Genomic DNA, 11,667 nt, shown 5'->3' on the forward strand with positions numbered 1-11,667 from the left:
GAGTTATTAATTTATCATAAAAGACATTTCTGTTCCAAATTCAAATGATACTGTTATATTAGAGCTGTGACTAATGGCCAGTCCAAACTAAGCAACAAATCGACTAATAAATAAAGAATCCTATTCACGTAAGGTGTGGTGGATATTTACGTTTTAAATCATGGTTTCTAGCCTATCTAATTTAGGCAAACCTGTTGGCTGCGTGCAGGCAGAATGTCTGCATTCCTTCGAGCAATATGTCCCTAATGCGAGCGCGTTTGTACGCAGGCCGTAGTGTTGCAAGCCTAACGTGTTTGCCATAAACACTGCGTTTTCCGGACATGTCCCAGTTTTCGCTTGAGGTTTTTGATGACACGCGAACTGAATATAAAAGCGTTTGATTTTCACTTTTAAGGTAAAAAGAGATATTTTTTAAGACTTTATTGTGTTATAATTAAAAGATCATGACCGTCTGCGTTAGTTGAACTTGAAAGTGTACCTAATTTCAATTTCCCTGATGTTATCGTTGCAATACTCAATATGTACCCATTATTTAAAGAAAATTCGATGAAAATTACACAAATTTTGGCATTGGTTTTATTTCTTTTTTTTCAATAGTTTTAGATGGATAGATGTAACATGTATGTAGGTAAGTAACAAGCAAAGGTATTGTGAAGCCTTTTAGCACATTTAAAAGTTGTACAATGTTCGTGCATGTCTGAGGTTAGTATTTATGAAATAGTGAGCGTCTTTAACTCCGTAAATGTGTGCAAATATGTTAAATTACGAAATAAGCCACTGTACACTACACTGGCATTTGTTTACCATAACTGTCAATATTATTTTGTCTTCAAATCTACAAGATTTGTTTTTATTATCTATGTTATAATTTGTTACCAGGCGGTAAAAAAATCTAGGTAAGTATTTATGCAACAAATGCCATCCATCACACTAATATTATAAATGTGAAAGTTTGTTTGTTTGGATGTTTGTGCATCAATCACACAAACTGCCGTACTCAGAGTAATTTAATGGTTACTTTACCCAATCCTTATCAATTGTTTTCGATACAAATCAATCAAAGTTACTAAGGAATAGTTTAAGTTAACATTAATTGTCCCTGACTACGGCCGTGAAACTACTGAACAAAATGAAATTTGGTACACAGACAAGGTGGTACCTAAGATACTTTTTATTCCACGCAAATGCAGGTAAAGCCACTGACAGTAACTAGTAAGGTATTCAACTTTAAAGTATAATTGATTGAAGTCTGCCTACATCAAACAGGAGGTAATTTGTATCATCATCATCTAATACTACTTGCATAATAATAATTATGTAATAGTTAGATCATACCTCGAAGATACATCACTCCTACCAATACCTAATTACCTACAGTACATATTAGTCTTAATACTTTATACAATTTAGTCCAAGGGTCATCAGTTCATTGTCTGAAGCGAATCAAGGCAATCAAAAATGCATTTACTTAATCATTTTAATATCAGATACCTACGCAATTCACAATTAATCTCGTGACGTAGTTATTTGAAAAAAATAAAATACAATTTAGAAACATGACATCATTTTGTAATCACTGCGACGCGACGCGAGCGCACGCAAAAAGCTCCAAGTTTTTCTCTAAGACGGAGATTCTATCGGTTAAGCTGTTTCTCATTCAAGATCGTACCGTTTTGTTGATTAGGTTTTAAGAATTGTTTTGACAATTGGAATAATACTGAATTTGTGTTGTAGAAATTCCCCATAAAATGCTTTTCAGGTGGGACCGAGAAATTAGTACGCTCAGCGGTTGAGACTGATCAGATCTAGCTAAGGGAAAACCTTTTGCTTAGGAACATGGCAATGATTACGATATCAACTTGTAGACATCAACAGCCTGCTCTGTGGTCACGACAGATGTCTATTCATATTTATAACATATTGGCAGTTTATCATCTGTAGATATAGATCAAGTATACCAGCGAGGCAGGTTTAACCTGTAACTAACACAATAAAAACAAGTCTTCATTAATTAGAACTTTGATGCGTGTTCTTTAATAGGTTTAATTAATAAACTGCTCCTAACACGGCATAACTAAAATCAAGTATTTGTAACGGGATTTATCTGTTAATCTCAAAAATATCTTAAAATTTAATAGCGATAGCGTGCGTGCGTCCAATTCAGGAGTTGTTAACACATCAGATCATCAACGTATCGGAGAAATCCGTTAGAATAGTCCGACGTCCATCACGAGGCACGGACCACGAGCGCTTTCTCTATCAAACTCTCAGCACGACAGATCACATCCGAATTACTTCATAACTTACAGCTGTTGTGACAACGCCTAGACGCGGAATGTGGGAAACTCACTCACTGATCACTATAATCAAATTAAGATAAACATCTTACATATTTGAGTACGAAAGAGTGCTGCCGAAGCTGTAAACTCAGAATGCTTTAACCAGTTTCCAATGTTAACTGAGAAGCAAGACAGTTAATGTGACGATTTTGGACCTTTTCTTACTAAGTGTATTATTTTATATACAACTACCGTTATTCGCATTTTTTATTAGAAACAATAGTAGAAATGACGAAACATAATAACATTAAATTTCCAAAAAACAAAAGTAGCTAACAAATTACACACTATAATGAGTCATCATTGTTTTTCATGGAGAATCATGTGTCAAGCACATCTTTGTCTCGCGGGACCTTTCACACCTCATCACAGGCGTACGTAGTGTGCAATTATTCATTACGAGCCATACGTAGGCCTGTGATTAAATCGAAACCTTCAAATCATGAGGCGGCTGAGAGGCAGGTACTTGCAATATGTTGTTTAGTTTAGCATTGAATAGACATTGTTAACAGGGGCGGATCTACCTACGGGCTTTTTGGGCCGCACCGCAGGGCCCCCGACACAAATTAAGCCCACCGCAATACGTATTTACAATAGAACATGCTGTGTATGAAAAATAAAAAAGGAAATCTTTAATTTATGTTTCAGTTGTATTGTAACATTGTGACGAATTTTTTACTATATTTTTTGGCGAAACACCCACACCTGACCGTTGGACCAGGGCCCACAAATTAGCTGTCCGCCCCTGATCAAGTTTAGTATTGTGCTGAATTCATTTTGTGGGTCAACACCTACAATACCAGAATTATAATGGTACTTAATAATAATTTAGCAATGTGAAATGATGATCGAGAGATACAGATGGCTCAGACATTACAGAAACAAACAGACATACAGAACAGTTTCATTCACACTAAGTTCCCTGGGAGATTAGATTCAACGGATGGATTTATGGGCAAAAAGTATTTGATCTCTCGTTTCTCTCTCGGTCTTCAGTCTTTAAATTGATGCCGAATAAGCAGGATTAAAATGTAACTATGGAAATTTTACTGAAACCGTCAAGTCCATGTGTAAACTAACATGCACGTAAGAGCTAGTTTACAGAAACCTTCAAAAGAATCCTTTAGAACGTCCAACGTCCAAAAACTTCAGTTATCTATTTGCAAACCATGAACTTTAAACTGGTCAACAGCGAAGGTTTCATCTGGTGGTTTACACAGCAATCTGTGACCGCACGACTGAGCTCGAGATAAACGTGAATGAATTGAAAAACGTGACCTTACGTCATCTTGTCTATAGCAATGCACTCCGCTGATTCACTGAGTAACCATATTTTATCCATAAACTAGGTATTACGGAAACACTATGAACACAGATTCTACTAGAAAAAAAAAAGTCTATAGTACGGTTTTACTGTCTTAAGCTTTTGAGTTTTGGAGTACCGATTAACCGATCCGGAGCTGCGGACAACGTAACAGGTCAACGGTCCGGAGTTCAGGCTCAAAGCAGGAGAAGGAACTGGTCAGTAAGAAGTCTGACACTTCCTCTCTCACCCAAGGCGGGAGAAAACATTTGACGATTTTCCACCCTCAAAAAATAATTCCGAATAACGTAATAGTTCAAAAGCAGGCTACGTGGATTGCCACACTCCAAGAGTTGTTCGAATAATTTCTCTGCTTTTGTAAGAGGGTCGACTGTTTACACTTCATGCAATATTTGTCTAGCCTATTTTTATCAAAAGACAAAGAGGACGGGAGAGATAAGAGAGAAATGGGATAAGTAGTTAACAAGGATCTTTAGAGTAAGCTTAGGTGAGATTAAATCGTTGAGATCGTATATCTTCCTCATTGATCTGATAAACTACTGTTTAAAAGCCGCTTGAGACCTAGACACGAGTTCTTTAACACATTGAACGCCGTGGTGGTCACCGGTGACCGACGTTAGCGGAGGATTTGCCTTCAACAATACTCTATTGATAGTCAAAGACTTAAATGACAATACCTATAAGCATTCTAGCTTATGGCAAGTTGATAACAACGAAAAGCGGTGAATTATTGAATCTACAGAAAATATTACAGATACAAATTGGATTCCCTTTTTATCTATTAAACAGCTTCATCCCATACTTTATAGTTCATAAATACTAGAGTTAATAAGTATAGTAAACGGTCCAATAAAACGATTAGTTATACGTTTTAAAGCAATAATTTATTTAATGAAGATTACCATAATAATGTATGAGCGTGGGGACCTAATCATTGGTCACGGGAGTCCAATGTGACATTATTATAGATCCTGTTCTTTCACATAGAATAGGGATTAAGCTACCTTAATATTATTGACAAATGATAACATATTGGTGACATATGATGCTCCCGTAGTATCTTCGTAATGTTAGAAGCTACAAATACTTTAAAGCTCAAGTGTCATTCCTCTAAATTTTATAAAGATTTACGTCAGCAAAATTAAATGTTCTCGACCCCCGATTCTGTTTTTGTGCATAATAAAAATGCATAAGTAAACACCTGATTGTTATTTGCTTTGGAATTATGTCAATATTAGCAGTGTTTTATTGATAGAATAATCGTTGGATGTTTCTGGTAGGTACATGACATTACCAAATGGAATGATGGTGGACCATTATTGTATTGTATTGGATTTCAACACTTAGGATCGAAGCACGATAAAGCTAGTAACTTTATGCAGGCAAGAGATCGTGGGGAACGACAAAATCTCACGCACAGTTGGATTTACAGCCATAAACGTGTTTTATATCGACGCTTCAGGTCAAAAGGTCTAGTACTGTAAAATGTCTAGTACCGAGTAGTGCCCTGTCCCCTTCCTAGGTACTACTAGACCGGTCTACCGACCACTGACTGAGCAATATTCGCAGCCAGGCAATTAGCGAATAAGTATGCTCACTGCTTGTCTGTAACTCAGGTTTATTCAAATGTTGTGAATGCGGTCCGGTAATTGATTATGTATCGAGTCATAGTCAAAGGTACGAAACCTACCAATGACGTCATCAAGGAATTTTGTTTACCCAAAATTAACTCAAATCCTTGTCGAATTAAAAATAAAATGTCGGTTTCAAGGCCAACGACCGCGCCCGCGGGTCAGAGGTCCCTTTGAGTAAAAGTTGTGTACCTACACTATTGACAAGTTTTATTTATAAAGTTCTCTCGTTGATTTTTTAATAATTTCCAGGAAATTTGGAAATTTATCTTTTAGCATAAAATAATTACAAACCGGATACTTGATGAATTAGCACTTGTTTCCGATGAATTTTTAGGATGTCCGAGAAATCGAGACGTGTCCGCTGGATATAGGACGTGATGGTTACACCAGTACAGTTTTTGCTGACTTTAATAAATTCGCTTAGACAACTCGTTCACAACTAAAGAAGACACAACCTTCGCTGACTTAGAATAACTATTTACAATTGGAATTCTTACTGGATTTTGTTTAGAACGGAGATGTGGATTGTCCTAAAATTGTCAGAACTACCGGTGCAAGGGTACCAAACTCATGAGCAAATAAAATAAAAAAATACGCAGTTTAGAAGGCTGTATAGCGAAATCAACGTCACCCAGACACGTATACCTTTAGAAGTTGACTTACAGGTAAATAAGCGACGAGACACCCGAGTTCCTTGAAAACCTCCGTCAACTTTCACAAAACTTCATAACACAAATGTTGTACACAACTGTCACAATATTATTCACTTATAGATAACAGACAAACACTCGTATAACGGCAATTTTCACACATATTTTGATTACACGGTTAAGTTTTTAAGTTATACCCGCGGCCACCACAACGTTGTCGGCGACGAATGAAATGACTGGACCGGAGCTGGCTTGCTTGCGCGAACGCAACACCGCATTCCACGAGTGCTAATCGAGGTTATACCTCTCTCGCTCACACCATCCTCCCAACAGCCTGCGAGACAGAGACGTCAGAAAAAGGCAATACATCCAACTTGTATAGGTAGGTAGCCCCGTTATTCATACACAGGTAAGCGCGGTATTATTAAAATTGTAATTGCGATGATACTTCCATTGAAAAAATAAAGGATATTTTATGTTATTCAATTAATCGAGTTTATAAAAAGAATCAAGATCTGCATTAAAAAAATTTAATAAATCTATGCTCATTGACCAACTGGTGAAACAAGAATACTAAGTTGTAGTACCTACCCACTATTATCGCGAAACAACGCAATTGGAGCATAAATATTTTTTCAGCACCTTTTTGAAAACTACAGAGAATCTTTAGGCGTAAAATGATCAAACTCAACACATAACTAAGATTTAGAAATTGTGAATGTTTGTTCATAAAAGTGAAAGCACACAAAACGTATATTTATCACACGAGATCGTAAAATGAAATATTGCAGTACTTATGTAACTGTTGATAATAAAACATAATTGATGTTGATAATCATCCTACCAAGCTTTATTGACAATTTTGGGTACAATTACCATTGAAAATTATCCAGTGTCGTACATTACTGTGCATTATATGGACATTAAATTAAAAATAAGTAATTCATTTCTTATGTATTAACAGCAGATACTTAGTGAAAGGGAAGACAAGTACTTAATTTATCTAAGTTAATCATAAGTTTTCTAAGGAATTTTGCAATAACGGAGACGCCTATTACATTGAGCCTAGCAATAACTTACTTTTGTGTACGTGTGTGTTTTTATGAGTTTGCTCGTCACTTTCCTACATTTAATTTCATTCTGCATTAATTTCAAAACTGATGCAGAATTTATTTAAAATACAGTCATCTGAAACCGAGTAGTTTATTTTAATATTATAGCAAAAAGTAGGAGCCATATTATTGGAGATAGATTCATAGCCAGAGTTTTTTTTCAGAAGGGCTGGAATGGATAGGTGGACCTGGGTGTCTTCACGGCCCGAGAAAAAAAGGTTGCTTATTATGGATAGGTCTGCTCTACTGTAAGCCGCATCATCGCTTACCACCTGCAGATAATTATAGTAGTCTTACAATAAATGAAAAAAAAAATCGATCATAACAATCATGGACAAAAATAGTCTACATCTGTACAGGCAAAAATTGTTTTTTATTATTCTCGTTGCGGATTGTGTTTTATTTAATGTTTTAATATATTTTCTTTAATAAAATTAGGCGATTCGCAATATTGAATTTTTTAAGCGTTTAGTCGATTGTACACACTCGATTCTCGATCTGTCATAGACAAAATCGTCCATCACATAATCTGTCAAAGCTCTGTTGTCAATGTCAAGTCAACAAATTGATGAATATAGTGAGTTGGGCTGTGAAAGTGGCTTGTTTGGATTAATCTAGGAATTTTCGTAGCATAATTTATAATGCCGAAAGTACGTCGTAGTCGCAAACCTCCCCCAGAAGGATGGGAACTCATTGAGCCTACTTTAGAAGAATTGGAACAGAAAATGCGAGAAGGTAACCTAACATTGTTTTTGTTTGTTTCGTTGTCCTTTACGTGGTATTTTATTATATTTGATCATGTATAACATTTCAAATCAACATTAACATTGACCATTAATTCTTCTTTTCAGCCGAAACCGAACCACATGAAGGCAAACGCAAGCAGGAGTCACTGTGGCCAATTTTTAAAATTCACCATCAGAAGTCGCGTTACATCTACGACTTGTTCTACAGACGTAAGGCAATCAGTAGAGAGTTGTATCAGTACTGTTTGGATGAGAAGATAGCGGACGCCAATCTCATTGCTAAGTGGAAGAAGACTGGTTATGAAAACTTATGTTGTTTGCGTTGCATTCAGACCAGAGACACAAACTTTGCTACCAACTGCATTTGTAGGGTCCCTAAGAGTAAGTTAGAAGAAGGCAGAATAGTGGAGTGTGTTCATTGTGGATGCAGAGGGTGCTCAGGATAAGTTAGATTTTAGTAAAAACTTAATTTTAGTCTGCTTTTTCTATGGTGTCCAATTCCAACTTTTTGTTTATAACCTTAATATATAAAATGGGAATAGCACTAGACTGATTCTATATTCAATTTGGTCACAAGAATGTTCATAGAACTATAAAATTTTTGTATTTGCAATAAATTTTTCCTAAACATGTAACAACTGCTTTGTGTTATTTTTTGAATTGCATAATTTTGGAAGTATTTTTTATGTAATTTTGCTAGACATGGATATGCACATGCAACATGTCATTTAATCTTAAAATAACTTGAATTGTAAGTGAAATGTTACATTTTGTGAGCAATAAAACACCATGTTATTAACATTTTATATTGAACTATTATTATCATCTTACAATTAAGAAGATATACATATTATTATGTAGTAATTGGCATTTTCTACTAAATAAATACACATTTAAATAAAATCAAATTTTAGAGTATTTCTATTAGTGAGTCCTACAGAAAAATACCCTGTAATTACAACATTATAATTATAAATAAAGTATAATTAATCACTATAAACACAACAATTTTGTCTAGTGTCATGAACAAACAAAAATAATGCAAAAATAATCAAACTTAAATTTTTCTTCATATATTTTTAGAAATAAAATAAAATTATAATTACTTTAGTATGAATCTTCTTTCTGCAAGAAAGAGTTATAAATATTTTCATTAATCACAAATTAACAACAAATAGAATGAAAATAATAATTAGACATTAATTTTAATAATATCAATGAAGGCACTTTTTCTTAGTTGTAGTCTTATACAATACTATGAACAGTTTTGGTTATCAATAAGCAAATGAACTACTTTTGTGTTTATATTAACCACATATTAGTGAAGAATTTTGGGAACAGATGTTTCTTTGAGTAGAACCCAAGATGTTGTGGTTAACAAGCATTTATGTTGAGACAATACAGATTAGACCATTACAGTTTTATGTTCCAACTCTTTGGAAAGTTCCACAATCAAGTCCTTGTAAATAATAGGGTTCATGTTTTTGCCCAGCAAGTACAGTATGAACCAGTCGCCGTAACCAAATCGCTTCACAATACGCGATATCGTACTCTTCTTCACATATCTCAGTTGGCCTGCAATCATCAGTGAGCGGAGAGGGCGAAGAGAAAGCACCAGGACGCGAAACAGAACCGATAAAGTGGAAACAAAAGCCAAAATTATAAGCCAGAACCAGAGAATCACAAAGATCTTCTCATTGACTATGTTCAGAGGGAGAACACAGAGGCGATCTTTGATCTGCAATGAGCCTGATGGACCGTAGCTACGGAGCCAACACTTGGTAAGTTTGGGGAAAAATTGATCCATGGGGTTGACAGATGCGAAGTCGATCATGTTGGCAGGCACGCGCGGGGTGTGTGTGAACGCCGCCACAGCTGCGCCATAGTTACGGAATGCACCACCCAGGAATATGTCCAGCAGGAATATTTGGCCAACCTGGAAATATTTAAAGTGACTGATATTATAAATATTTATCGATATTTATTCATAATAAATATCTTTATTGCATGCTGCATGAATTTCATAATTTAAGTGCATACTATGTTTCTTCAAAAGCTAACATTCTTTTTTTGCAAACTTTGTGTGTATTGTGCAATTGTGTAATCAACTAGAAAAAACAATAACAATAAAATAAAATAAATTAGTTATTATTCAAAATAATTATAAATAACAATTTACTAGGCCTTCATTCAGTTGTGTAGATCTCCTGGGTGACTTGACTGACTAATTAATGATCAATCCAACTTATCAAAGAGCTTCCTTCACTGGGGGGTTAAATCCTTTAAAAATGTTGGTCAGCGGTCTTTCAAGGCTTAGTAATTCTAGTCTAAAAACAAATATCCTAGAATATTCTAGAAGGTAGTGTGTTTGGTTTACTCACCACATTAATAAGGTTGAGTATCTCACAGAAGGCATATCGTAGGGCATACATGTTGTGTGTGTGTATGTTGGTGTAGCTCAGATACGAGACCAGCTCTCCACGTCGGAATTCCGACCAGTCTTTGGTCACCACAGGGCTACCTACAAAATTATCATGTTGACATGTACAAATCCTAAAATAATTCATTATTCATAACATGTCAGGCAATATAATAAACATATGTTAAATATTATATCTTTATTACATTTTCCTCATAATTGTTCACTCATTTAAGTAGTGAAAACTTGAAAAGGTAATTTGCAGTAGGTAACTGCAAAATTACCTCTTCTACAGTTCTGCTCATAAATACTTACTCAAGTCAGAAGCCAATGCCTTGAGTCTCCCTCCCTCCCAGATCTTCCACAGGTACCTTGGAGTGTAGAACATGACAGACTGGCCAAGCAGCACAAAGCACACCCACTGGTAGTAAGTGTGCTTAATTTGCTCATCATTCTCAGACTTGTTAGGGCCCACGCCTGGGTAGGCCATGTGCTTGCCCTCCACACCTATTCAATTTGATGCAAAACATATTGGTCTGAGAAATTATTACTGAAAGTAAAGATTTTCTGTACTAATCTTTTTTTTTTTTATTTAGACTCAAGTTTATCAATCATGCCCAGATTCTTCAATAACTAGTAAAATACAAAATTGAATCGACTGCGAGCTTTGAAATTCTAATTGAAAAGTTTCTATCCGAATCAAGACACGATAAAAGGCTTCAAAGTTTGTGCAAAAGGTATGTGTCCTGTTATTAAATAGAATAAAAGGAGATTCAATCCAATTTAACTAACGTAACAAATAAGTACAGACCTACGAATCGGCTTCTCAGGGTGTAAGTGCCGTAGATCCAGCAGTAGCTGTTGATGGCGTCCTTGTCACTGTCCCTCTCGCTGTCGCTCATACAGTGGATCGGCTCTCCAAAGAACTGCTTCGAAGTCACCAACAACGTGAACACAAGCAACATAATCACAGTCACTTTATAGTGCATACGAAAAACATTGTTATCCGTACACACATTTTCAAACTTCAAAAATGCCCGGAAGGGCATAAACAGATCAATCATGTTTAATTCTAGTTATCACCACGATATTATAAAGAACTCTGCTGTTTCTAATATTTCAAGCTGAAAAGAAAAATCAACTACCCGCCAACTTTTACTTTTGTGACAATAAGAAGCGTCCGTTCTGTCAAAATGTCAAATGAAGAGAAAAAGGAAAATTTTATTTATATGACAGGAAAGAGGAAGTAGGTATCTATATTAAATATTATTTGTTTAATAAATGTAAACCACGAATGAATTGGGTTTAAATTGGATTAAACTTTAAACAAATTAATAATTAGAATTGTATTTTTTTTCTCAAGCTGTATATTATAGTTATACACAGGTACCTAAAACTTACATTACAAAAAAAGAGCTACTTATAAACGGTCGAGTAATACCG

The 11,667-nt window shown here is 35.3% G+C and overlaps 3 protein-coding genes across 3 annotated transcripts in view; 1 reads left to right on the forward strand and 2 right to left on the reverse strand.

The window, feature by feature from the left end:
• LOC118264859 (unconventional myosin-XV) overlaps positions 1–6,218 on the reverse strand; it is an 84,972-nt gene extending 78,754 nt beyond the window's left edge. The window contains 1 exon segment of the mRNA XM_050704820.1: positions 5,961–6,218. The gene's annotated coding sequence lies outside the window, so the exon portion shown is untranslated.
• Positions 6,219–7,597: 1,379 nt separating this feature from the next.
• Positions 7,598–8,713, forward strand: LOC118264115 (protein BUD31 homolog). Its single transcript, XM_035576513.2, has 2 exons — positions 7,598–7,794; positions 7,911–8,713. The coding sequence occupies exons 1-2, from the start codon at positions 7,701–7,703 to the stop codon at positions 8,249–8,251; spliced, it is 435 nt and encodes a 144-aa protein (XP_035432406.1). The 5' UTR covers positions 7,598–7,700; the 3' UTR covers positions 8,252–8,713.
• A 121-nt stretch (positions 8,714–8,834) lies between these two features.
• Positions 8,835–11,428, reverse strand: LOC118264114 (innexin inx2). Its single transcript, XM_035576512.2, has 4 exons — positions 11,036–11,428; positions 10,540–10,731; positions 10,187–10,326; positions 8,835–9,741 (listed from the first exon to the last, which is right to left on the reverse strand). Exons 1-4 carry the CDS (start codon positions 11,286–11,288, stop codon positions 9,211–9,213), a joined length of 1,116 nt encoding a protein of 371 aa, XP_035432405.1. The 5' UTR covers positions 11,289–11,428; the 3' UTR covers positions 8,835–9,210.
• Positions 11,429–11,667: the final 239 nt, after the last annotated feature.

This window comes from Spodoptera frugiperda, chromosome 26, assembly GCF_023101765.2.
Source record: "Spodoptera frugiperda isolate SF20-4 chromosome 26, AGI-APGP_CSIRO_Sfru_2.0, whole genome shotgun sequence".
Taxonomy (NCBI): domain Eukaryota; kingdom Metazoa; phylum Arthropoda; class Insecta; order Lepidoptera; family Noctuidae; genus Spodoptera; species Spodoptera frugiperda.